Raw genomic sequence first — 27,814 nt, 5'->3', positions numbered from 1 at the left:
AGGCTCCGGACGCGCAGGCTCAGCGGCCATGGCTCACGGGCCCAGCCGCTCCGCGGCATGTGGGATCCTCCCTGACCGGGGCACGAACCCGTGTCCCCTGCATCAGCAGGCGGAGTCTCAACCATTGCGCCACCAGGGAAGCCCACTCCTTCCACATTTAAAACAATTTGATAATTATTTAATCTAATACATACTACTACATATTTTATTTTTTTATATTTAGCCTTTCACTCATTTAGATTTTTTTTTTTTGTAATTTGAAGTGTGGTAGAGTTCCAACTTAATTATACTTCTAAGTGAATAAGTAATTTATGCCAAAAAAATCCTTTTCCCACAAAAATGTACTGCTTCCGTAATACATGCTAAAATATTAGCATTAATACTCATTTTAAATGATTAAAATTATGATTAACATATAAGTTTTCCATTATGACAAAGCATATGTTATATATAAATTCAGCTTGTCTTTTTTTAGGTGTTTTAGTTGTTAATTTTGACACCCCTGATGAAACTAAGTTTCTGCCACTTCTCATTCTAATTATTACCACCAGCTTTCATTTTTATACACTGAGGAAGTCAATATATTCTTGGCAATACTTGGCAGAGTGAGAAGCCACGTGGAAAGCTGTTTTCTCCCACACAAAGGTGAAACAATAGCAGTGGAGCCAGAAACAGGAAGCAGGTAAAAACTTCAATCCCATCATGAGCACAAAAACATACTAAAACAAACTATAAACAAGCAGAATTCTTTATTTAAAGTACATTCTCTTATGGGAAAAAAATGTTTCCTTAAAGCACATGTAGAAGTACTCCTCATTCATGTCTTGAAAAAAATTCAGTTTTACAAGTAGCAAAACTAAAAGGCTAATTCTTTTTACACATTTATTTTTCTCTTAGAAAAAAAGTTCAATGCCTCTATAAAACTGACTTTAATCATTATCAAGCCTAACTTTGCCTCTGTTGGTGACATAACTACAAACATGAATTTTTAAAAATTAACGGATTTTAAATCATGAGTTCATTTCTAGCTTACCAATTAGGCACTGTTAGCTGACAAAAAGTCTGACGTAGGATAGCTGCAATCTATTTAAATGCAGATCAGCCAGCAGCTGTGAGCACTATTACAAGCCAGAGCTTGTAATAGCTGATAGCCTTTGCGACCTTTCATTAAGAGGCCTCATGTTCTGAACACAGGTATGCTTTCATTTAAATAAACACTAAGATTTAGTTCTGAAATCTGAGGACACAATCCGCAAAATAAAATCACAGTCGTTTTTTCTTTTGTTACAATGATCCAGTATATTAATTCCTCCATATTAAACTACCTTTCCAGACAGGTAGCAATTATATTTGCAAAAACACAGAACAAAATTGCTCAGAACATTTAAAACTCGTATTTGAAAAGCAGTTCACAATATTACATCTAAATTGCACAGAAGACCCCAGTGATCACTAGGAAATCTACCACAGTCCAGTTTTTCCAACCCAAGGAGGTCCAAACTTCGGGGAATAATGTGGCCACCTTCTGCTGCTGCTCTAAAAAATATTCGATCAAAACGAAGCTTACAAGTAGCAGCTATTCCAAGATTAGAGTTCATTTGTGTATCCCATGTATACTGGCAATGCTTAGGTTTGCCCAAAAACTCCCAGACATCCAAAATGTTGCTGGGTAAACCACCACATTTGGTAACCTAAAAAGAAAAAGAAAGAAAACTCTTTTCAGTCTTTTTTCCCTTATATTAAAAAGGTCTTTACCATTACCACATCTAAGTGCAACTTTTCAAATCAGAATGCCACAGATTATTTATTAATGCACAAATGCACAACTAGATACAACTAGATATGTTATAAAATTATTTTACTGCATGATAATAAGTAGGTAATATAAAAATATCAAGAGAGACAGAGAGGTCTGAAATTTGCCCCTTCTCTTCTGCCACAGTGGCTTCCTAACTTTGGGAGTCAGATACAACTCAGAAGACTGAAAATCCATGGTCTCAGTTATTGCTATTAGTAGTTTTTAAAAAATGAACATTAAGTGTAAAGAAGGCAAAACTGTTACTCTAATCTATAAATTGAGAAGTATACCATTTATATGATCTAACAATGTCAAATGCCTTCAGTTTTATTTGAAATTTACTAACAACATTAACTTTTCCTCCCATTCACACTCTAGGATTTAAAATTTTTTATCGTGGTAAAGTATACATAAAATTTACGAATTTAACATTACAGTTCAGTGGCATTAAGTACATTCACATGATTGTGCAACCATCACCACCATCCAGCTCCAGAACCTTTTCAATGTCCCAAACTGAAACTCTACGCATTAAACACGAACTCCCCAATCCACCCTCCCCTCAGCCCCTGGCAACCACCATTCTCCTTCCTGTATGAATTTGACTACTTTAGGAAACTCATATAAGAAGAATCATGAACATTTGTCCTTTTATTACTGGCTTATTTCACTTAGCATAATGTCTTCAGGGTTCATTCACATTACAGCATGTGTCAATACTACCTTCCTTTTTAAGGCTGAATAATATTGTTTCATGTATCAATATATGCCTTTTGTTTATTCATCTGTCAGTGGACACTTACGTTTAGGTTGCTTCCATATCTTAGCTACTGTGAATAATGCTACCAACACAAGTGTACAACTATGAGGCTCTGCTTTTGCTTGCTTGTATCCACCCAGAAGTGGACTTGCTGGATCATATGGAAAGTCTGTTTAATTTTTGGAGGAATCCTTACACGATGTTCCACAGCAGCTGCACCATTTTACATTCCCAGAAGCAGTGCACAAGGGTTCCAATTTCTCCATATCCTTGCCAACACTTGTTATTTTCTGTTGTTTTGTTTTTTTATAAAAGTCATACTAATGGATGTGAAGTGGTATCTCATCATGGTTTTGATGTGCATTTCTCTCATGACCAATGATGTTAAACATCTTTTCATGAACTTACTGGCCATATGTATATCTTCTTTCGAGAAATGTCTAAATCTTTTGCCCATTTTTTTCTTTTTTAAATTGTATTTATTTATTTTTGGCTGCGTCGGGTCTTAGTTGTGGCACATGGGATCTTTCATTGCGGCGTGCTGGCTTCTCTCTAGTTGTGGTGCGTGGGCTCCAGAGCATGTGGGCTCCAAAGCTGTGGCACGTGGGCATTCTAGCTGTGGCGTACAGGCTCTCTAGCTGTGGTGTGTGGGCTCCACGGCACGTGGGCTCAGTAGTTGCGGCGTGTGGGCTTAGCTGCCCTGCTGCATGTGGGATCTTAGTTCCCCGACCAGGGATGGAACCTGTATCCCCTGCATTGGAAGGCAGATTCTTAACCACCGGACCACCAGGGAAGTCCCCTGCCCAGTTTTTAATGAGGTTTTTTTTTTCTGTGTTTTTTATTTTTAATTGTAGGAGGTCTTTGTATATTCTGAATATTCAGATATATGATTTGCAAATATTTTCTACCATTCCATGGGTTGCCTTTTCACTCCATTGATAATACCCTTTGATGCACAAAAGTTTTTAATTTTGATGAAGTCTACCTTATCTATTTTTTCTTTTGTTGTCTGTGCTTTTGGTGTCATATCCAAGAAATCACTACCAAATCCAATGTCATGAAGGTAAAAAAGGTTGAAAAAAGGAAATCCAGAAGGAAGAGTTAGGGACAACTATGTTGGTCAAATCTTTCTGTTCTTCTGACCTTACAACTAAGAAACTGCAAATAAACAATCTTTTCTAAATTCTTCTAATCATTATTTTCTCTATACCCCTCTTGTTAACCAATATATATTGTTTTGTGTTGTCTGTTTCATATACCATATATATGTTTTCACCCAATAATGTAACAGCCCCTTCTGCCTCTGCTTCCCCTGTGCTAGGCAAGTAGCACAGGCTAAATAATCATTTGCTGAATTGCATCTGCAAGGTCACTTATACATTATGAACAGATCAAAGTCCTAGTTTTAATAGCTTTAGTCAAAAGAAACCTAAATTCGTTTCCACAGCAATAATCTGCCCATAAGCACTGAAATGACTTCATCACTCACTTCGTGATCCCTTAAATTCGTATCTCCTGCAAATATAACTGTAGTGGACTCTGGAACCTCTTGAATTTTCTTTAAAACCATTTTCAACTGATTCATTCGTTCCTTAGCATGCCCTTTGGTGCTCTCCAAGTGAGAAGTCATAAGGCAAAGTTCATTTCCTGACACACTCACCTGCAACAAGATAAACAGAGTTGTTAAAATGACCCACTAACAATTAACACTGAACTTTGTTAACAGAATCAGTAATTACTCAGCTGACTGGTATGTATTTACTACAGTGAAACTAAATAATCAGCACTGTGCTTATCCTTAAAGGTCAAAGTATACTGAGCACGTACCCACTAATACTTCAAAACCTCCCTCGAATGTCAACTCCACTGTGAGCCCTTCCCCGGCATCCCAGGCATCAGTGGCTCCCTCCCCATCCTCCTACAGCACGCTGCGTAGACTGTTTATAACGTCCCCTAGATTGAACTGCAGCACAATTCTCTCTCTCCTACAAAGCCCTGACTCATCTGAAAGCAAAGATGGCTCTTTTATTTATTACTATGTTACCGAGAGCCTGGCACATAGGTAACTCAAAATAATGTCAGTTAAATGAATGAATGAGAATCATTTACCATTTGCAATTAAGATACCAACAATGTAAGATCTGTCATTATTTAAACTAATTGCCTGCAGAGTCCAGTTCAAATTCTTCACATTGGGCATTCATGATCTCCTATAATCTGGATCCAACCTACTTTACCAACCTGTCGTCAGACTACCCCCTTTGTGCCCTCTACATCCAACTGAATAGAAGGCTCGTTTATAGCTACACATGCCGTCTTTCATATATACATACCCTGCTATGTACAATTTGTAAAAGTTTGCTCATGGTGGTTCTGCCACCTGCACTGTTCTTAATGTCTACATTTTACTTATTTTTCAGGGCCCAATTCAAACACAACTTCCATCATGAAACTTTCACTAAACAATGCAGCTGAAAATCATCTTTCCTTTCTCTAAACTTCCATGGTATATCATTATACCTCTCCCAGGGCATTTATGCCTTTCGTTTATTTTAGGTACTATACATACAATCTCTCCCCTGCTAATCTATGAGCTCTATGAGACCAAGATCTATTTGACTCATTTTTGTAAGACTCACAGAGTACAACACAGTACCAAGTACAGTGCATTTAAAAAAAAACAAAAACAACTACTTTAGGAAGCAACTGTGGAATGTCAGCAAACTCTTATATATTAAGAAAACATCCAATGAATCAAGGATTTTATTTTTACAATTTGTCTATATTTGAAATGTATGTAAAATTTTAATTTATGAAGTTCTTTAAGACTATTTAAAAGAACCTACAAGTGAGGAGTAAATATTTTTCTAAAGACAATGGTTTTTTAAAAAGAACACCATCATGGAACTATGAAAAAAACAGTTCATCCTTGTTTTTAAAAAAACAGTCAATTTAAAAAAATTACTTACATGCACACACAAAAGGTTTCTCATCATTTTTGTATTTGGAAAAGGAATAATCTCTTGGCTTTTAAATTTCAATCTCGATTTCTTCAACATTATAGCTGTGAAATAGCCTTCTTCATGACCTTCAAATGATTGCGGAAAAGAATTTAGGCTGAGAGATCAGGGGTATCTGCAGTTTATCCCAAGCTCCCCTATTGAAAATTTTATAACAAGCAGGTATAGATATATAAATGGATATAAATCTTAAAAGTAAACTATTATTTCAAAATAGTTGAAGATGGTCAACCAAGTCCCTCTGTAACTATAAGTATGGAAGAAATATAAAAGTGTAACTGGAAGTACGGAAGAAATACAAAAATAAAAATGAATTTACATAAGTGCCCAAAACAGTTAACAGTGCTAATACCAAACCAAAAAATCTGAAAAATTTCTGAAAGGCAGAGTAGATGAGACTTAAACTGAGGCAACTTGACATGCAGTTACTTTTCACTCGGGAAGCACCAGAAAAATCACAGTAAGTGAATAAAAAATTTAGAAAGGTATAAACTTGCAAGAAGAAACAGAAATGGAGGGGCAATGAATGAAAGCTTCCAAGTTTTGCAGAGAACAAAGTAGGTGGAGAAATGGTAACTGGTTTATCAGAACGGAGGGGAACCTGGAAAAGAGGAACAGGAAGAGAAGGGAGGAAGAACGGGAAAGGGAGGGGCAGGGAGGAGGGCAGCAGACTAGAAAGATGGCAGGTGGGGAGTCCAGCAGGTGGAAAGGATGAGGAGAGGGAGAGGGAGGGAGGAAAGAAGAGAGAGACAGAAAAAAGAATTTTCCAGAACTGAAGGTCACAAACCTCCAGACTGAAAGGTCCTACCAAGTGTTTGGCATAATAAATGAAAAAAAGACCCCCAAAACGCTGGAGTTAAAAAGAAGAGCCTCAAAGCTTCCAGAGCGGGAAGAAAGATCAAGAATTAGAATGGCATCAGACTTCTAATCGTCAATACTGGAAACTAGAAAACACTGAAATCATGCCTTCAAAATTCTGTGGGAAAATGACTTTCTACCTAGAAATCTTTGTCCAGCCAAACTATCAAGGAACTATGAGAATAAAACATTGGCATTTCCAAATAGGCTGGGATTCAAAAACTTCACTCCCCATGTGCTACTTCTTAGAAAGTGACCAGAGAATGTGCTTCAATAAAATGAGGAAGTAAACCAAGGAAGAAAGCATGGGATTCAGAAAACAAGATAACCAAAACAGAAGACAGGCAAAAGGAATCCCCAAGAGAATGCAGAAAAGTTGTCCCGCAAAGAGAGAGAGAGAGAAAAGGCAGATAGAGAGAACCCTCTCTTCAGCAATTTTGGATTAAAAAGTAAATCAAAATTAAAATCATACACTAGGTAAAAGTGAAAGTCAAAGAAAACATGAGATTTAGCCAAAAGTCATGAAATGAAGCCAAAGCGGTATATTAAATGCACTTAGTAAAAACAAAATAGATGAAAAATCAAAAACTAAAATATTCAGGGCAAAAAGGTAGAAAAAGAACAAAATAAATAAAAAGAAATTAATAAAGACTTCTTGAAAAAGCATAACCACAATGCAATCACCACACTTAAACATTTTCTAACAATTTGATTTCACCAAAAAGCTACTCAGTGCCTCAAATTTTGGCAATTTATATTTTCCTGAAAAATCATCCATTTCAACCATTTTTCCACATATGCAACATATTCTCCTATGATTTTTTTAGTATCCTGTGTCTGACTTCTTTTTCTCAAACTTACTTTATTTGTGCTTTTTCCTGTCTATGTTCCAATTGTCTAACTTTGGTTTATCTCTCACCTTGTTTTTCAAAGAAAAAGACAAGTTAAATAACAGGAAAACTGTTACCTGTAATAATCTCATAACTACTTGCTTTCTTCTTTAGGTAGGTAGAATATGGGGGAATAACTTCCTGTAGAAATACCACATCTGGGCTGTACCTAATTAAACACATCAATTTATGAAAAATATGAGGTATACCATTTCATTTGCAGCTACCTGGATTAGGAAAATGCCACAGCATAGAAGAAACACAAAATTATAGCCCTCTAGGACATCTAATATTCAATATTTATGCTGACCTTTGATAACGATAACATGAGAAAGACCTGTGCTATTTAACAAATAATACCGTAAAGATAAAGTTTTTAAAAAAAACATATACATGACAACCCTTCAAAGTTAGAAGAACAGGAATCATTGACACTAGAAACCAATAATATTAAGAGCCTACAATGGTCCTCACTCTTAACAGATGCTTTAAGTGTTATTTTCTTCAATCCTCTTGAAACAGTTATTATCCATGATGAAGAAAACTGAGCTCTGGAGAACTGAAGTGGTTTACAAATGGTTCCACAAGGTCACAGAGCTAGTGTGTGGCAGATACGGATCCTTTTGGTAATTTTCTTTTCATAGCAATAATTATATACAAAGTTTAGTAAGTAAAATAGTACTAGAAGGTTATGAACAAAAATTAGTGTTCCCTCTGTACCCCAAGCCACAATCCTGCTCCCAGAGGCAGTCACTCCCAGTTCCTTCAGATGTTTCCTCTGAGAGCTGGACTCTGAAGTCAGGACCGATTCCAAAGCCCATAACCTTGAACTGTTACCCTCCTTGTAGGCAGGTAAGACACATTATCACGTTACCATGACACAGATGTAATAATACTTACAAAGTTAAATAGGAACACACCCCTCGAGCCCTCTCTGGCAGATTGTTCAGGTCCAATCCATCAATATTCCAGGTAATGAAAGAGAACATGCTGCCATCTTCTTGCTGAACATTTTCAGATGTGCTGGATTTAGAACTAATGGAATCACTTGTTTCTTCCTTGGTTAGGTCAACACTGGCAAGATAAGAATGAAACACAACTTTGCAAATAATCTATAAACTGATTAATTTAAAAATTATTTTGTGACTCTCTGTAGCCCTCATTCTACAGGTAAATAAGTTTTAAGAGTCCTAAAAGTATCTGCCTATAGAAGAGCAAGAGTCTGAGGAGTGAGGAAAAATAGATTCTTACTGTGTTATCCAAATGTCTGCTCACTTAGAACCAACTCAATATCCCTCAATGACATAGGTCACTAAAATGATTTGATAAATTATGACCCCAAATCAGACTGAGTAATGTAAGATTTCCACATTTATCTGGATTCATTTTAAATCACATTGGAAATAAGATCTCTTTGTGCCAGATAAATAATGGCTGCAATTCTTTGTTATTCCCCTCACTGAGAGGTGAAGTCCAACTAATACCCTTCCCCTTGAATCTGGACCTTAGTGACTTGCTTGACCAATAGAATATAGTGAGAAGGATTATTCTGGGATTTCTGAGGCTTGACCATAAGAAGCCTTGTAGCTTTCACTCAAGCCTTTTGGAACACTCTGCCCATCAAGAACCCTGAGCTGCTACACGAGAAATCTGACTACTCTGAGACTATCATGTTGGAGAGACCATGTGTATGGGCTCCAGCCCACAGGTCTGCCTGACCCCACCTTTCCCACCAAGGCCCAGACATTTGAGTGGAGGGACAAACATTATTAAAAGGCGACTGCTAAGCATTTATAAAATATACATCAATTTGAGAACTAGAGTTTTGTATTTATAATTTTAATAAATGTAATGCCAATATTTTAACTTCTTTAAAAAATTTTTATTTTTTAATTAAAAAAAATTTTTTTTGGCCACGCCACGCAGCTTTTGGGATCTTAGTTCCCCAACCAGGAATTGAACTTGGGCCACAGCAGTGAAAGCGCCAAGTCCTAACCACTGGACTGCCAGGGAACGCCTGAAAAATTTTTTTTATTGAGGTATAATTAACAGACAATGTTATACTAGTTTCAGGCACGCAATATAATGATTAAATATTTGTATACACTGCAAAATGATCACCATGATAAGTCTAGTTAACTTTTAAACTTTTTTTGAAATAATTTCAGACTCTCAGAAAACAGTAAAAAGAATTCTACTCACCACTCATCCAGATAAATGTTAACATTTTACTTATTTAACATTTACTTGCTTTACTCTTTTTATTCTGAAACATTTGCATAAATACTTTTGAATGCATTTCCTAAAAATAAGGACATACATACATACCCTAGTACAATTATCAAAAATCAGAAAATTATCATTGATATGTTATTATATAATTTAAAGATCTATTCAAACTTTGCCAATTGTGCCAGTAATGTCCTAATCCAGGATCACATGTTGCATCGCGATGGCATGTTTCTTTCAAGCTCCTTTGATCCAGAATAGTTCTTCGGTCTTTGTCTCTCCTGACCTTGATGTTTTTGAAGAATACAGGCCATTTATTTTGTAGAATGTCCTTCAGGTTGGGTTTGTCGGATGTTTTCTGAGGATGTGTATTTTTTGGCAGGAATGACACAGAAGTGATAGGGTGTCCTCCTCAGTGCATCAGGTCAGGAGGCCTGATCCAGAAGTATTGGATTTGTCTCCAGTACTGGTCACGTTAACTTTGATCCCTTGGTTTCTCCACTGCACAGTTATGATTTCCCCCCATGTAATAAGTATTCTGCGGGTAGGTACTTTGAGACTATGTAAATGTCTTGTTTCTCATCAACTTTTACCTATTAGTTTTTTTTTTTTTTTATTTATCTTTTTTTTTTGGCTGCATTGGGTCTTCATTGCTGCATACGGGCTTTCTCTAGTTGCGGCGAGCAGGGGCTACTCTTTGTCGTGGTACACGGGCTTCTCGTTGCAATGGCTTCTCTTGTTGTGGAACACGGGCTCTAGGTGTGCGGGCTTCAGTAGTTGCAGCACATGGGCTCAGTAGTTGCAGCGAGCAGGCTCAGTAGTTGTGGCGCAGGGGATTAGTTGCTCAGTGGGATGTGGGATCTTCCCGGACCAGGGATCAAACCTGTGTCCCCTGCATTGGCACACGGATTCTTAACCACTGCGCCACCAGGCAAGTCCCTTAGTTTTAGTGTCCATTGATGATTCCTGTCTGAGATAATTACCATCAAGATAGTTCCCAAATGGTAATTTTTTTTCTAACTCTCACATGCCTGCAACATTTAGTAGTTGGAATTCTACTGTGAGGGAAAGTGTTCCCTTCACTCCTGGACAAATATATTTATATCAGTGTGGATTCTTATTCTATTCTATAGATAAAGCCTCACTCTCACTGGCATTTGATCTGAGTTCCAAGAGACAACAGACCACAGCCTCGTCCATCACTTTGCTGGTTTTCTGCCAATTCATGATTCTGGGCTAGGGGACTCCTAATGGTCCTCTACCCAACCATTACTCAGCTCCACCCACATTTTTTTTGAGGGACGATTTCAGGGACTCCACCTCCTTTGTTCCAATTTCTTTACTGACTACAATTTAGGATACAACTAACAGACACTAACACAGGCTAGTCTGAGTAAAACAAAAGGATTCACAAGGAAACAATCATGTCCCAGAGCCAAGTACAGGAACACAGCTATGCCTATGGAAGTTCGATCAAGGCTCTCTCTCAATCCTACTCAGCGGCCCTTGGTTTCACTCTCTCTCTGCAGACTAGCATTCTCAGCTTCCCCATGCATAAAAGAGTATGGGTATGGGTCCCCCACAGGTACTGAGTTAACATGTACAGTCCCAGCTTGACAGGAAGATTCACTAAACACTCTTGGTCCTAATCCCAGGAGAGAGGATCTGACTGGCCAGCACGGGCTAGGTGAACACCTACTACTCTAACTGGCTCTAGCTAATACAACATGGGAGCCAGAGATATGTCACTGTGGATGGGTAGACAATTCCCCAACAATAGGCCAGGCAGATGGAGAAAGGAGCCTAATGAAATGATCTTATCACATTTAAAAGACAGTGCAGCTGAAAAGATCACAGGGAGAAAAGAGTATCTACTACGAACAGTTAACTGTAGAGGCTGCCCATACAGCTGGGAGAACTTTATATATTCAATTCATACTTATTGAGAGCTTATTACATGCCAAATATTGTATGAGACTTTGGGAAATCAACAATGTATGAAACAGATACTGGCTTCACCAAATATGTAGTCTAGTGGAAAATATAAAATACTAAATAGCGATTATAATATGAATTAAGTTGTCATGCATGATGCTATACAGAATTACTTAAGAGGAGAACCTTACCCAGACTTGGGAAATCAGGGAAAGCTTCTTGAAGACAAATCATATCTAAGCTGGACTTTTAAGATAAATGTTACTTAGCAAGGAAGGAGGAAGAAAAGGGTTCTAGGCAGAGATGATAAATATCTTTACAAAGGTTGAAAGGCAAGAAAAAATGGCCCACTGGAGAAAGGGAAAGTTTGGTATGCCTGGAAGTTTTGTAGGGTAGGAAAGAGAGTGTGAAAGGAAACGAACCCAGAAATATGGTCAAACCGTGGAGGGACCTGTAAGGCACCTGGACTTTAAGAGCAGAAGTGCATGAATTGGGGAGGGAGCACTGGAATAATAGGGGCGGATGTGCAGTTTATAAAAACTATTATCCTGGCCGGGCGGCAGAGAGTAAATAAACAACAATATAAGAAGCAAGAAGACTTCCAAGTTAACATTCCTCAGTAGAGGATTTTGCCTCATTCATTTGTTTTGAAACTCTTGCTTACATATTTCCTAAAATTGGAGTCAAAAAATTACATTTCAGGTATTCCCCCACTCCCCACCCCCCGACTCCAAAGTACCTTCCAAGTGACAGCCTGGACTTCGGGGGAGAAGCGTCAGCCCCGCTGCTGCGACGCGTCTCCATCCCACGCACCAACAAAAACCCTCCACCTCCGGCTATTCAGAGGCGAGACGTGCCTCTACTCAAACCCGCCCGTCCAACTCGACTGCAGGTCCCAGGACGCCCAACGCAACCCGGTATAAACTGCCTCCGCCCTGAGTCGTCCCCGCCCCGTCATCACTCACCAGGACTCGGGCTCAAAGGCGGTATCAAGATGGGTTTTTAAAGCGCTCTCCTCCACTGCCGGCTCGAAGTAGGAGTCCAGCGCTCTCTGCAAAACAAAGACACAGGGATGGGACGTGTGCGCTGCACGGACCAAAGTAAAGAGCGGGAAAGAGAGAAGCAGCGAAAGCGTACTTCCATCTGCCAGTCGTTCTCGGCCAGGTAGCACTGAGCCACGGCGGTGTCGCAACTCGCGACCGAGGCAAACTCCACACACAGAAGTCTCCGCTTCTTTACCTCGGGCTCTCCCTCCTCCCGCTCAGCCTGCGGTGCACCATCCGGACCGCTCTTCTGCTCCATGGGATCTCCGCCAACTCACCTCCCTCTAACCCGGGCCGAGCGGGGAGACGCCTGGGCCTCTGCGCAGGCGCCTAGCGCCCCGGCGCTCACGAATCAACCGCCTCATGCGGAAACGCGCTCCGCTTTCGGAGGACGACAGAGCGCCTGCGCAGCCGGAAAGCGGGCCCGGGCTGGCGAAGGCTAAACAGCGCGTGCGCGCGAGGTCACAACGAGGCGCGGAACGTCAGTGCGCGAGCCGTGGCCGCGGGTGCGCGCGAGTGCGGACTTGGAGTGCGTCGCGGGCCCAGAAGGGTGCAAACCCTTCGCCCTTTCTGTCCTTGTTCTTTTGCGAATTTCCGGGCTTCCCTGCTCTTCCAAGAATCATTCTTGAGTGGGACCTGGGAGCCGGCGAACGGTCCACGATGAGCTGTAAGGCAAAGAGTCTGCTGGAGGCGGTAAAGTTCTCAGGCAAGGCTCTCGGTTTTGACAGAAGTTTGGAAAAGGTATTAGAGGCGAAGACGCGGTTTCTAATGAAGGGAAAGAAAGCACCATGCTTGGTTCGTGGTGAGCGCTGAATAAATTGTCTCTGGCTAGATTCTGTTGGACTGCACCTTATTACACCTTAGTAATAATAATTACTACTTTAATGGAGCACAGTTATGTGCTAGGTGTGCCTACATTGACCTGTCAGTCTTTAAAGCGAAAACGTAAGTGGTTTAGCCAGCAAAATGGCTCAGCCAGCAAAAATAGCAGAGGAATTGCACTTTGGGACATGCAAACTGTGGCCAACCATAGGCAAGTCCTCAACTGTTCTTTTTTTTGCGGTACGCGGGCCTCTCACTGTTGTGGCCCCTCCCGTTGCGGAGCACAGGCTCTGGACGCGCAGGCTCAGCGGCCATGGCTCACGGGCCCAGCCGCTCCGCGGCATGTGGGATCCTCCCGGACCGGGGCACGAACCCGTGTCCCCTGCATCGGCAGGCGGACTGTCAACCACTGCGCCACCAGGGAAGCCCTCAACTGTTCTTTTATAGCGAGGAGAGGAGAAAGTTGAGAGGAGCTGTTTTGAACAAGTTCGCTGGAGGAGAGGAGAGCTGGGGCTGTGGTCGTCGCATTGGTTGAGTTGCGGAGGCTTCTCAGCAGCTGGGTTGTTGCTGGACGAGAAGAAAATCTTGCTTTTTTCCTGCTGGGGTTTATAAAGTAAGCTGTGAGGAGTGGTAAGTGGGGGAAAGTTCTCCCTTCAGGGCTTCCCAACTCCATTTTGAATGAGGTATTTTATAATAATAATTTTATAATTGTAACATTATATAATTGTTATTACAATATTATAAACATTTTTAAAAGAAGTGAAATTAATTTTAGTAAAATATTCTAATCATTATATCCACAATATTTAACATGTAGTTAGTAGAAAAGAGTACTTTTTGTACTTAATCTTTGAAATCCCGTGTGAATTTTACGCTTACAGCACATCTCAGTTCATACTAGCCATGTTTCAAGTGCTCAATACTGACAGGTGACTAGTGGCTACCATGTTACCGGCACAGGTCAGTACCATAGTAGGTGCTCTGTATTTGTTAATTTTATCAAAAATGGATTTTGTAGTTGTCTGCTTTTTGTGTGGGAAGAGTTGCTCAGGCTAAAGTACAGGTTTATGCTTAGTGATCTATATAAATCCAGTCGTGAGCATGGTTTCTCTTACCATAAATTTTAAGGTAACGTGATCTAGACCAGTGGTTCTCATTTGAAGGTGGTTTTGCTCCCCATGGGACACTTGACAGTGTCTGGAGACATTTTTGATCATCACAACTGGAGTGTGATGGGAGGGGTGGGACTGGCATCTAGTGGCTATTGGCCAGGGACGCTGCTGAACATCCCACACTGCACAGGTTCCCTCCCCTGTCCCCACGACAGAGAATCACCCACTCCAAACGTCAACAGTGCTGAGGTTTTGAACACTTGACTTAAACCATCCTCTTATCATTCATTTTTTCCTAGGTCAAAACTAGATAAATTGCTACTTTGTTGTTCTTTATAAGAATATATAAACCTGTCTTTGCACTGAAGTTTGAGTTGGTTGTTCAAATCATGCGATTTCTACATGTGTTGGCATGGAACAGAATGTGGTCTTTCTCTAAATCTCTGGTTAATAATTCTTTTTTAATTAATTAGTTTATTTTTTGGCTGCACTGGGTCTCTAGTTGCGGCGAGCCGGGGCTCCTCTTCCTTGCGGTGCACGGGTTTCTCATTGCAGTGGCTTCTCTTGTTGCGGAGCATGGGCTCTAGGCACGTGGCCTTCAGTAGTTGTGGCACGCGGGCTCTAGAGCACAGTCTCAGTAGTTGTGGCACACGGGCTTAGTTGCTCCGCGGCATAGGGCTCGAACCCGTGTCCCCTGCTTTGGCAGGCGGATTCTTAACCACTGCGCCACCAGGGAAGTCCCAACAATTCTTTAAAGTCTCTTAATATAACTAGCGTGGTTTTTGCGCCTCACTGGACCTTGACTGACAAAATTATTTTATGTCAAAGAATTGTCCCTTTGGTGATTTAAATATGACACCAGAGATTTTTCAAGGCAAGAAATGCTCACTTTTAAGTGCAGGATTTTAAAATGCAAGAAAATTGTTAAAACTAAATTGGAGTAAAGACGTATATGGTCTCTCAGACACACTTGTCCTCTATACCTCATTGCTTTTGCAAAGGTGAGAAGGAATAATGTTTCTGGGTGTAAGAAGCAAGTGAGATGTACAGTACTCTCGTGTCAAGTCTGCTCCATCACCCCACAAAGTCAATGAATCAAGTAGAATAACACTTGAAAATTTGGCTGGTTAATATTCCAGTGGGGATTTTGTTTTTTGGACAGATGTTTTGACCTGGCATATAGAATCTGATAAATGATGGTGACTTTCTGTTCCTCTAAAAATGATCTGTTGAAAAAGGCAAATTGCAAAATTAGTCCTGGTACAGATGTCAAGTCAGTGCATGAGATCATACATTAGAACTTCTTTATTTAAGACTGTTCTCTTTTTAAAACCTCTGTTTTATCAGTGTTTATAAATACCCACAAAACCTATGTTTTATAAAACACTGATACAGAAAAACTAACACGCAAAATGAATGTCCTACATGTGGTCTGTCACTCCCATCACTCCAGCCAACTGCCAGCACCAAGCACCATACATGTGAATTATGCCATCTAAGTCAACCAGCTCCTAGCAATCTGCCAGCTGCCTGTAGAAACAAGAGTGAGTCCAGGCAAGCCCGACAGAAGAACTGGCTGGCTGAGCCCAGCCTAAATTGCCAACTGACAGAATCAGAATCTAATAAATGACTTTGTTTTAAGCCCAAAAAAGAAAGTGTCCTGTTCTTGCTATAAGATCACTTTTAAATCAGTCAACAAACTAAGTACTCTAGGTTATAAAGAAATGCCAATCACAATTCCTCGCCCTCTAGGAGTTTATCATCTCAGAGAGGAGAAAAGTGGGTTCCAAGGAACAGTCCCATCAGATGTGCCCTGAGAAAAGAGTCCTATGAATAAATAATTTCAGAAAACATTGATGTTGTATACCCCCTTTTAAAAATTGTAGTAAAATACACATAAAGTTCACCATCTTAACCATATTAAAGTATTCAATAGTAATTATTGCATTCACATGGTTTACAACCATCACCACCATCCATCTCCAGAACTTTCCTATGGTAACTTTTATCATAGGACTTACTATTCATTGTTGAAAATATCTGTTGATTTTTCTGTCTTCCCTCTCCTCACTGAGAGCTCTTTCAGAGCAAGTCCATAGCAGAGTTCCATCTTGCAAAACTGCAACTCTACCCATTAAACAATAACCTCATTCCCTTTTTTTCCCCAGCCCTGGCAACCCTCATCTACAGTCTGTCTGTCTGAATTTGGCTACACTATGTATCTCCTCTGAGTGGAGCCATTATATCCCTTTTATATCTTAAAACTTTTGACTAGTTCTGTGATAAACATGTTTAAACTTATTATGTTTAAGTTACTTGCCAGTGGAACTCTTTCCCCCACAATAACACATGTGGAAGAACATATCTCAGGTGAGATCTGGAAATACCATGTGGAATCCAACACACAAAGAAATAAGGGAGGGCAGTTCCGAAGCAAGGTAAAATTGCGTAGAGTCATCCTTGTGGAAATGAGAGGTGAAGATGTGTAGGTGAATGAGATGTCTCAAGAGGAAGAACAGACTAGAGAGAAGCATTAAGGATTTAGGACTGAACCTTGAGGACATACAGGGTTGAGAAAGATAAGGAGCCTTTGAAGACTATAGAAATGATTAGGAAGGTAAGAATTGACCTTATACTTACTAGAAAAACTTTGAGGCTTTGGATCTACCACATAAGGACAGTAATATTATTTAAAATTTATCAACATGATATGCCAATAGATATTTCTGGAATACTGTTCCTCAGTGAACAGAGATTATTTAAACTGCTTTGTTGCTGTTTGACTTGTGGCATTATCGTAACTGGCTCACCATATTTACATTCCCGCAGGGCATAATTCCTTTCTGGGAATGACTCTATATTCAGGTACCACATTCCAAACTAGATCAGCTGCAAAAATTCTACCCAAGTTTGTGCTTTCCCTCTTGAGAGGAGATCTGGAGGAGTGGATAGCCCCAATCCTCAGTCTGTAGGTGGTGAGGAAGTTCCTCCTCTATTAGCCCCTCTTTTCCAGGTTCAAGGCAGCAGGGAAGCTGTATTTGAGAGAAATCTTGCCAATGTGATTGATGTGACAGAGGCCTTCATAGCATCCACCTTTATAGGCATTCTAGAATAATTTGATAAAATCTGCCATTTGCCAGCCTTTGGGAAAAAATACAGGGACACTCAGCACATCTCTCACCATCACCACCACTCCGGTGAACAAGAGTAGTTGTTCAGCTGGCTAAATCTTCAGGGAATATTTAATTAAATTCCTCTTAGCTCTTCCCTAGAGCTTTGTTTTGCCTCCCATGGCACCCATTTGCTAACTTTTATTTTTGGTTTTCTCTTATAGCCTCTACTGGTTCATACACTCTCTATTTTTGGATCCTCTACCTTTGACCCAATTGGCCCCCATTTTTACTTTTATCTTTCAGTGTCCTTTTCAAGTAGCACCCACTGTCCCTAGAAAGACTTCCTTGGCATCTCCAACTGTCTTCCTCTGATTCACTTCTATACCTTGGCTAACTTTTATCATAGGACTTACTATACATTATTGAAAATATCTGTTGCTTTTTCTGTCTTCCCTCTCCTCATTGAGAGCTCTTTGAGAGCAAGTCCATAGCAGATGCTTAATAAGCATCTGTCAGTGCCTAGTGAGAATGCCTTTCACATAGAAGATAGTCCCTGTGGTTTGTTCAATCAGTTGCTGAAGCTACTAAATGTTGGGCATATGGTTGTAGAATGCTCTTAGCCGACCTTCAGATTTGAATGTATTCATTCATTCAACAAACACTTGAGTATCTACTATGTGCCAGGCACCATTCTCGGCACCAGGGATATACCAGTGAACAAAACTAACAAAAACCCTACCACTCGTGGAACTTATGTTGTATTGTGGTAAATCAAACATTGAACAAAATAAGTAAATAAAATATATAGTATGTTAGATGGTATTAAGTGCTATCAAAGAAAATAAAGCAGAGAGCCATGATAAGCAATATTGGGACAGGAGAGTATTTTTCCCTGAAATATGTATTTCTGTGGAATTATTTTTTTGAAAGTTCAGTTTTAAATACTGTCATCACTGAAATAGTAAAGATCTGAGCACGTAATAGATACTCCAAGGGGAAGATTGATCCAGGCAGGGGAACAGCAAATATAAAGGCCCTGGGACTTTACGACACTGTCTGCTTGCAGTGTTTCAAGAGGATTCCCAAGGAGACTCGGAAGGGACGATTTGGAGATGAGCTAGCCATGTATGGCTTCACTGTGTAAGGACTTTGGTTTTTACTCTGAGTGGAATGGAGTTCCATTAGAGAGTTTTGAACAGAAGAGTCATATAACCTGACTTGCATTTTAAAAGGAGCACTCTTGTCGCTAAGACTGAGAATGGACAAAAGGCGGGCAAGGGCAGGAGGGAGATAACTTGGGAGGCTCTGTAACAACGGGAGGGAAATGAGGGCTCGGATTCAAGTGGAAGTATAATGAGTGGTGATGGGGGCTGGGAAAGTGATTGGCATTCTGGACTTGTTTGAAGCTAGAGCTGACAGGCTTTGCTGATGAGTTGGATAGTGAGATAGGAGGGAAAGAGGAGTGATGACTCCAGGGTTTGGGGCAGTTCTGTATACTGGGGTATCTGCCCTGAGAAGGCCTTTTATCTAACTACCTTAAATTGGTCATGGCTTACATCACTCATTAGATTTATCACTATTCCCTTCCTGTAGAGTTGCTACATACATCTTGCGCACTCATATCAGGGGACTTTGCTGTTTATCTGGTAGCTGGGACTTTTACAATCAGTCAGGTACATTGGGGCATGCTCAGAAAGGAACTGAACTGCAGAGTAGAAGGCAGGGGATCCGATGGGATCATATTCACCTTCAGAAAAGCACCTTCAGGGTTGTTCAGGCCTCTAAAAATAAGCCGAGCGAAAGTTCTGAGAAGCAAGCGGGCTGGAGTCATCTTCATAGTTCTGGCATTTTCAGTAATAACTAACATTTATCGAGCCCTCTGAGCCAGATGCTGCACTAAACATTTTACCTACATTATTTCGTTTAATCCTCAGGACAACCCGATGAGGCAGGTACTATTATTATCCCCATTTTACACATGGGACAATAGAAGCTTAACTTTTCTAAGGCCTCACAGCTAGTAAGGGGGATCTAAACCCAAGTTGTCTGCTCCCTGCCTGTGTATTAATATTGTATTGTAGTACCTACCCTTAGAGAAACTGTCCTGTATCCTGAGTGAAACTGGCACCAAGCGTAGCCTTTGGTGGGCTTGTGAGTCTGAATGACTGGTGGGCATTGCAGAATAAGAGCCAGCAAAGGGGATGTGGAGTGGCTAGTGGAGGAGGAAAAGAATCCGGAGGTGTGAACGTGGGAGTTCAGGAATGGCCAGAAAACAGTTTAGATGTTGCAGAGTGCTGAGAGGTCAAGTAAGGGACAGGCTGAAAAGCATCCAGTGAATTTAGTAATTAAGTCATCCTTGATCTTGGCAACAGAAACAATTCCAACTGGGCAGTTTTAAGCAAATCCACGTGAAACTATCCAAACCAACTTTCAGTTTGATGGTTGTGTTTGAGTCACAACTTTGATAAGGATGAGAATTAAAATGTTTTAATCACCTATGATATGCCAGGCCCCCGTTCTAACTTAATTTGAATTTTATCTTAATCTTTATAAAACTCTAGGAGGGTACTGCTATCATTTCCACTTTACAGCTAAGGAAACCTCAGTTAAGGATCTTGCCTAAGGGGCTTCCCTGGTGGCGCAGTGGTTAAGAATCTGTCTGCTAATGCCGGGGACACGGGTTCGAGCCTTAGTCCGGGAAGATCCCACATGCCGCGGAGCTACTAAGCCCCTGCGACTAAGCCCATGCACCACAACTACTGAGCCTGTGCTCTAGAGCCCGCGAGCCACAACTGCTGAGCCTGTGCGACTAAGCCCGTGTGCCACAACTACTGAGCCTGCACTCTAGAGCCCACAAGCCACAACTACTGAGCCCACATGTCTACAGCCCATGCCCCGCAACAAGAGAAGCCACTGCTATGAGAAGCCCGCGCTCCGCAACAGAAGAGTAGCTCATGGTCCCTGCAACTAGAGAAAGCCCACACAGCAACAAAGACCCAATGCAGCCAAAAATAATTAAAAAAAAAAAAAAAAAAAGGATCTTGCCTAAGTCTGGCTCCAGAGCTAGTACTCTTTAACTATTGGTCTCATCACCTGTGTAACTAAGCTACTAAAACATACATTTATTATAAAACTGAAGTGTTGGACTGATACAGCAGCATGGCTGAACCACAGTTCTTGAATAGCTTATGCCCTTTTATGGCCCCTTAACAGAATTTCCAACTATTTTTCTTGCCGTTGCCACCCCATCACTCTGCCACCTTCTATCTTACTGTTTACCTCTTCTCCTGCTGATAGGCAGGTGCATTTTTACATCCTCCTCAGACACACTTCCTCTGGTATCTGCACTGTGTCACGTATGAAATCAGCTGTGTCCATCATCAGGGCAAATTGCTTTGAAAACAGCCTCCTTTACAAATACACAAAATTCTCATCCACTAATATGACCTGTTCTCTGTGCTTCTGTGCATACATATGGTCTTTCACATTCCATCTCCTTGGTTGAGTCACGTTTTTACATACGTGCAGGTTTTCTCATGCCATGTGCCACACTCCTTGAGGCCCGTTACAGACACCCTTACAGAGCCAGAGACATATGTTTCTTTATCCATTAGCAGAGGCCGTGTGTGTGCTGCTCAGCAATCAGCAGCAGTCCCAATGAGGCGGTGACTCTTAAAGACCAGAAAGATTGGAAACCTCAAGGTCTAAGAATAATTCTGGGTTCTGGGCAGAGCTTCCTATTAGGGACTGTCTCCTTCATTGCTGCTGACTATTAGGGATCCCTTCTCAATGTCTTTACTGAAAAGCCAAGTGAGGAAAGGAGAGACTGTGTTCGTCACCTGAAGCATCTCTCTCTGTGATGGAATTTGAGCCTGCAGGTCAGGGGTGGCAGGGGGGGATGCTGTGGTAGCATGAGTCATATAAACTCACGTGAACGCCTGACGTGCAGGGAAGAGACAGTACACTGCAGGCATACAGAAAAGGGGCACATGATTATAAGAGCGCATGTCCAGTTAAGACCATTTTTATGCTAAACTGAGGAGTCTGCTGTGTCAGACTGGGCTGAGCCATAAAAGTTCTTGCCAATCTATTGCAGTCATCCAACCTGCAGGATTACTGGGGCCATGGCAGCTATATTTCTGATCCCATGGCATCATAAAAGGCTACACACCCATCTTCCTCCCGATGCATGAGGTCCTAGTTGTCTGCAGCAGTCCAGGTGAGATGTGAGGGGAGGCAGTTTTGCATTAGTGGTTAAGCCAGAGACTCCTGGGTCCAATGGAGATAACACTATCTACTTCAAAGATTTGTGAGGATCGAGACAGCGTCTCAATGCCTGTAAGACAATGCCTGTACATTTCTGAGCATGGTCTGTAACACAAAGTTAGCCGTGTGCTAACTAATAAACACGTGTGCTCTCTACAGCCTATATCTTGACTGGGATCTATTTTTTTTTTTAAATAGTGTCCTCCCCCCAGCCCCATTCTTCATCAGACAGGTAGCTCTCCATTGGTTTCTTCCACCACAAGACTGTTTGTTAGTTCTGGGAGGTTGGGTAAGACATCCCTTCATTGTTGTCTTCCATTGGTTTACTTATTTTTACTGAGGGAGACAAGAATCGGCAACACAGGGAATTCCCTGGCGGTCCAGTGGTTAGGACTCCACACTTTCACTGCTGAGGGCCCCGGGTTCGGTCCCTGGTCAGGGATCTAGGATCCCACAAGCCATGCAGCCCAGCCAAAAAAACCAAAAAGAATTGGCAACACATAAAAGCATTTCTCTGCCATATCTGACTGACCAGTACAAAAGTATCTCTATTCCAACATACCTTTTCAGCCAGTTTTGTATCTTAGTATGTCCTTTGTCCTTTCAAGTTGTGGAAAAAGATAAAAATTAAAATCAGTATTTTGGGGGACTTCCCTGGTGGTCCAGTGGTTAAGAATCCGCCTTCCAACGCAGGGGACGTGGGTTTGATCCCTGGTCAAGGAACTAAGATCGCACGTGCTGTGGGGCAACTAAGCCCATGTGCTGCAACTACTGAGCCCGCACGCTGCTACGAAGATCCCACATGCTGCAATTAAGACCTGATACAGCCAAAAAAAACCAAAAAACAAAAAACAAAATCAGTAGTCTGCAGTAGAAAATCCAATTGACATTTGTTTTACCTTTTGTCATCCCAGCCAAAGTTAGATAATAAAATGGAACTTTAAGAACTGACCTCTACTAAACACACCATACCTTAAAATTACACTAAACTACCTTTGGTGACTATGATGCTTTCCTATTCGATTCTATTTCTTGAACTGCCTGGCTTTTTCCTGTCTTCACCTGCCTAACTCCTGCCCGCCCTTCAATCCACAAATAATTCCCCAGGATGCCTTTCCTAATGTCTCTTCCCTGAAAACATACTTTGATAAGTAAGATCCTTACTTCCAGCAACCTGTATTTATCCTATCTGCAGTAATTCGCTCTACTGCAGTGTGCATGTGTCTATTCCTTTAGACTGGGAACCCCTTAAAAGCAGGGATTAGATCTCGTTCATCTTTAGATTGCAGTGCTTGACAGACTTGGGTAAATGCCCCCAATAAGGTGAGTTTACACCTTGGGCTTGCTTGGTGTGTATTATTAGTTTATGAGGACATCTTGTGGCTAGGTCATTTATTGTATAGACTTGATCCCGTTCTAACGTTTACTTTTCCGTTGATTTACCCATTAAGCAAAACATGACATATTATTTAGGATGGTTCATATTTTATAGTTCTGTTTCTGTTTTACATCAGGGCCTTCTAGGGGATAAACAACAGCAAACAACTAAAGTCATAGTTTGTGAAATGCTGAAATGTCTTCCCGGTGGGAGCATAAAGGCCGCTGAATACCTAGAGATTCTATAGTTAGCAACTAGGGAGACTTGGAGGTGGACAGACCTATATCTGAATCTCAGTTCTGTCTCATCCTGGGTGACCTTGAGAGTAAACACTCTGAATTTAAGTTACACAAACTGGAAATAATCCCTTCCTTGTTATATAGTATATGGAAAGACTTTGGCACAGTGCCTGACACGAACGTGCTCAGTAAATGGTAGTTATCTAGAATTAAACCATTTAATGCTTGAGACATCCTTTCCTGTATCTACAAATAGACACATCAAATATTCATCCATATTCTGCCTGAACACGTCTAGTGACGGTGAGAATTACGTTGCTGGATGCAGCACATTCCATTCACAGTTTGGTTCCAGCTTCTAAATATTATCTATGATGTTTTTTCCTAGTAATTTAGATAGGATATAAGAAACATATTTCTATTATTTTTCTTTAAGTTTCCTTTCTAAAGATGTTTGATATAACATTTAAAATTCATTGTTCCACATTTTATCTTTCATATAATTTTTTCATTATGATACTATAAATGGGGCAGGACCTTAAAAGCAGCAGTTTAACTTTGCTGGCTTCTATCAAACTTTTTTATATTAAAATAGGTTTGTGGTATAAGCTTATTAATTCTAGTAATGCATTGAATTACTCAATTTCTTCTAGTAAATGGTTTTAAACCATTCATTATGAAGTCATTCTAAAAAATTACTTTGTGCAAAAACTAGGGAACATCCAAATTAAAACTATAATGGGTTAACAGATCACAAGGACCAGCTGGCTTTGTTGGTGCAAAATTTCTAAGGAGACATTAAGAGATGCCAGGTTGTTGTACATAAGGCTGAAAAGCTCAGACGGAATGTTTGATTTCTGCAGAGGAGTGGAGATTAAGAAAAACTACTCCTGTTTTTCCCTAAATATTCCTTTTAATTTCAAAACAGTTTACATCAGAGTTAATTTCTATCAGAGAGAGATTGGTAACTTGATTTTCAATTTCTGAATCAATTTTTGGGGGGTGACTTGGTTTAATCCAATGATAGTTCTTGTTAGGCTGTTTGGGCTTTTCTAATACCACCAAATATTCAAAATTCTTTTTTTTTTTACACTTAGGTGACTGTTGTTTCTGCTGTCCCTGGGAAAGTGATTTGTGAAGTGAAAGTAGAAGAACAGCATACCAATAAAATGGGCACCCTCCACGGTGGCATGACAGCCACCTTAGTGGATGCTGTATCGACATATGCTCTGCTGTGCACAGAAAGGGGAGCACCCGGAGTCAGTGTCGACATGAACATAACGTAGGTATCCAAACTGTACCCCAAATAACTTTGTCCAATGTGGTAAATCATTTCAAACAAACGAGACTAAACACATTTGTAACATAAATAAAGCATGAGGTGCCCTTAGCTGGTCATCCTTAAATGCAGCTATAGATTTGCCTTAAAATATTCCATGGTTTTAGAATCTAGAACTAGAGGGATTAATTTCTAAGTACAATATATATCAGTAATAATAAGTAATCAGTAATACAACCAGTAATAAATGGGGAATGATCTAAACACTCAAAAAGGCAAACATTCAGCTTCTAATATGCATACTGGTGGGGAAAAAAATCATCACAAACTCACGGTTTGTAACTGTTTTTCATACAATCCTTAAAAGTGCCACTTGTACAAATGTCTCATGAAGGTTGTACTGAGTACCTATAGAGAAAAGCTAGAATAAAAATCAAAGAAAAGTTGAAGAATCCTTCAAGTATACATCGCCATTGCCTTCTAACAAGGTGAACACAAATGTCCAGTTTTGCAGTACTTCATGTTTTCCTGCAACTGCACAGACATGCTCTCATGATAAGGAAGCAGAACCCCAGATGTCAGGTTTGTCACTCACTGTTGTGAAAATGCCTGCAGGGGTCAAACACTTCCAGATGCAAAAAATTAAATTCCCACATTAACTAGTACTGTTGCCAGTGTCCCGCTCACTAAAGAGTGCAGGGCCCGGGGACTTAGTTTCAAGACAATTGATTTTTCCACCTAAGCAAGAGAAGAAAGATTTTTGTTGGAAGGGGAGGCAGGGGTTAGGGTGGGAAAGCCAATGTGATGTATCACAAGGGCAATGGAAATAATGTTATCAGGTTTTTAAACAATCGAAATCTCTTCTTAGGCTAACTTAACTTTCAGTCCCTCTCTACTATGGAAATAAATTGAGAGTGCAGTAAGCAAATCACAGGACAAGATGCAAATGGTGTTCTGAAATTAAGATGTACAAAAAGAAGGATCTGCTTGGGCACTGGTGAGCCTATTCAGCAGTCCTTACCTTATTCCACATGATAAGGGTAAGACCACTTGATGACTCTGCTTTGCCTTAAGACCCTCTATTACGAGCAGAGAGATCTTCCAACCTAGCACTGCATTTCATGATCTTCTGAGATACTGCTGCTACAATCCTAAAGGATTTTTAATAAGCCAAACATAATTTTGGCCTTTCAAAGTATGTGTTGCCAAAGTACTGGCCACCATCAAGAGCTGCCTGAGATCCAAAAGGGCCTCATATTAATTCCTTATAGTTCTTATTAAGTCATTTTAGAGTTGAATAAATTCTGCATATTGATATGACAAGATATTAACACCAAGTGTTACTTCACCTAGGAAGTTAAGCCAATTAAGTGAAAGCTCAAGGAAATCCCTAGCCACAAATAAGTATGAAGCGGGAAACTTAAAAAAAAAATAGGGCAGTACGGGGAGGCGGGGGCAGTTGAAAACCCCTTCCTATATTTTTGGGAAAAGAAATTTGTGTGCATAAGGAATCAGTAAGATATAACTTGGTCAGGACCAGCCATTCAAATTAGAAAGGATATTATTCTTAAACTATTTAGGAGTAAATAAGTAACATAAGGCTGTTATGAGATGCATACAACTTTCTCTTTTAAAAACTATTTGCTGTTAACTAAATTTAAATGTTTCTTTTCAAGGTACATGTCACCTGCTAAAATGGGAGAAGATATAGTGATTACAGCACACGTTCTGAAGCAAGGAAAAACACTTGCATTTCTTTCTGTGGATCTGACGAACAAGGCCACGGGAAAATTAATAGCACAAGGCAGACACACAAAACACCTGGGAAACTGAGACCAGCAGGGTGACCTAGAGAAACTCAACAATGAATGTCCAGAGTAAATCTGACTTGAACAAATATAATTTTCAAAATAAATTAGCACAACCAGAAGTGGCTAAGAAATATTTTCTTTGGGGAAAATGCCATAGAGATCAAGTGGAATATAGGATAGAGTTGTCTATATTCTAAGCCTCTTTAGTTTTAGTTTATAATCATACATGATACTTGGATGAAAACATTCTTCGCTCAGAAGTGTTTTGAAAACAGGTAAAGCAAAGCTAGCAGGGCCGTTTTGAGATAAGATTACCTTGAAACTAAAATTCAATATTAAGATAAAGGAGAAATACAAATTAACGATTAATCCTTAACAAATTGTAGGTCCTTCTCAGCTCTAAAATGTTACATTTTTTTAACCCAATTTGAAGATTATGGAACTTCAAAATAGTTGAACCATAGGCCACACTGGAAGATAAAAGACTGAGTAGTCCTCAACAAAGTTTAAGGCTAAGCACATTAGTGATAAATAGTCCAGTGGATGCACTGCTTTTCTGATTGAGAATTTATTACAGGATTGGCATATTTTATAGTGGTGGGGGGAGCATACTATTAGCCCCTTTTCTCGTACCTATGATAAAACCATGCAGATCTTGAATCTCCCAATCTGCAGTACTGGAAAATTCACAAATTGTTCAGTCCATTTCTCGAAGTTCTCCTGACTATGGCATTCATAATAGTTGGTTTCTGCCATCAGGGGGTCTTAGTTAACATTTCATGACTGAAGATCGTACAGTTCCAAAGCAACTTTGGAAACTGGAAACACAGTCAACAGTTAAAGGTTTATTATCCTTTGGTTGTATTAGAATACATGCTGATCTGTCTGCTGAAAGGACAGAAGCAGACTTGATAGTAGCAGTGAGCACACAGGAAACCCAGATCTAGTATTGCCCACTAAAAGTAACTTGGGCTCCTTGGAGAAATACCTGATTTCAGAGCTGGGGGCTCAGATTGGGAAATACAAGATGAACATATCTTGTGCTTTGAAAGTAAGGAAGTGCTCAAGAAAATGAGAGGCATGAAAATTATACAGCATTGAAAAGGAAGGGAGTCCATACTGTTTAGGTAATAATATTGAATAAACAGCAAAGACAGGAGAGCTCTTCCTTTTAACAGAATGCTGGTAAATGTGGAGGGGTAGATATAAAATAATAACTATAAAATGGGGAAATAGGACATCACATTGACCAATTAAAATG

The 27,814-nt window shown here is 40.3% G+C and overlaps 2 protein-coding genes across 4 annotated transcripts; one reads left to right on the top strand and one right to left on the bottom strand.

Annotated features, from left to right (window-relative positions):
- Nucleotides 1-744: 744 nt before the first annotated feature.
- Nucleotides 745-12,884, bottom strand: TDP2 (tyrosyl-DNA phosphodiesterase 2). Of its 2 annotated transcripts, none has more exons than XM_082639354.1 (7): nt 12,628-12,884; nt 12,456-12,541; nt 8,227-8,400; nt 7,404-7,495; nt 5,528-5,646; nt 4,048-4,218; nt 745-1,691 (listed from the first exon to the last, which is right to left on the bottom strand). In XM_082639354.1, the coding sequence occupies exons 1-7, from the start codon at nt 12,790-12,792 to the stop codon at nt 1,410-1,412; spliced, it is 1,089 nt and encodes a 362-aa protein (XP_082495480.1). In that variant the 5' UTR covers nt 12,793-12,884; the 3' UTR covers nt 745-1,409. The 2 variants fall into 2 exon arrangements, with proteins under 2 accessions (XP_082495480.1, XP_082495481.1); XM_082639355.1 differs by having other exon boundaries at nt 747-1,691; nt 12,730-12,883.
- Nucleotides 12,812-26,672, top strand: ACOT13 (acyl-CoA thioesterase 13). 2 transcript variants are annotated; one of them, XM_082639357.1, is made up of 3 exons: nt 12,812-13,274; nt 24,561-24,745; nt 26,419-26,672. In XM_082639357.1, exons 1-3 carry the CDS (start codon nt 12,897-12,899, stop codon nt 26,573-26,575), a joined length of 720 nt encoding a protein of 239 aa, XP_082495483.1. In that variant the 5' UTR covers nt 12,812-12,896; the 3' UTR covers nt 26,576-26,672. The 2 variants fall into 2 exon arrangements, with proteins under 2 accessions (XP_082495483.1, XP_082495482.1); XM_082639356.1 differs by having other exon boundaries at nt 12,812-13,328.
- The last annotated feature ends 1,142 nt before the right edge of the window (nt 26,673-27,814 follow it).

This window comes from Mesoplodon mirus (genome assembly GCF_964341445.2).
Source record: "Mesoplodon mirus genome assembly, chromosome: 12".
Lineage (NCBI taxonomy): Eukaryota > Metazoa > Chordata > Mammalia > Artiodactyla > Ziphiidae > Mesoplodon > Mesoplodon mirus.
Note: the sequence above shows the minus strand (reverse complement) of the source record. Positions and strands in the feature narration are given on the sequence as shown.

Coding starts and splice junctions, on each gene's coding strand:
- TDP2 (XM_082639354.1), bottom strand. CDS start 12,792: ATGGAGCAGAAGAGCGGTCCGGATGGTGCACCGCAGGCTGAGCGGGAG. Junction 12,542..12,627: donor AGAACGACTGGCAGATGGAA/GTACGCTTTCGC, acceptor TTTGTTTTGCAG/AGAGCGCTGGACTCCTACTT. Junction 5,647..7,403: donor TAGTTATGAGATTATTACAG/GTAACAGTTTTC, acceptor AATCATTTGAAG/GTCATGAAGAAGGCTATTTC.
- ACOT13 (XM_082639356.1), top strand. CDS start 12,897: ATGCGGAAACGCGCTCCGCTTTCGGAGGACGACAGAGCGCCTGCGCAG. Junction 13,329..24,560: donor GAAAGAAAGCACCATGCTTG/GTTCGTGGTGAG, acceptor TTTTACACTTAG/GTGACTGTTGTTTCTGCTGT. Junction 24,746..26,418: donor AGTGTCGACATGAACATAAC/GTAGGTATCCAA, acceptor TTTCTTTTCAAG/GTACATGTCACCTGCTAAAA.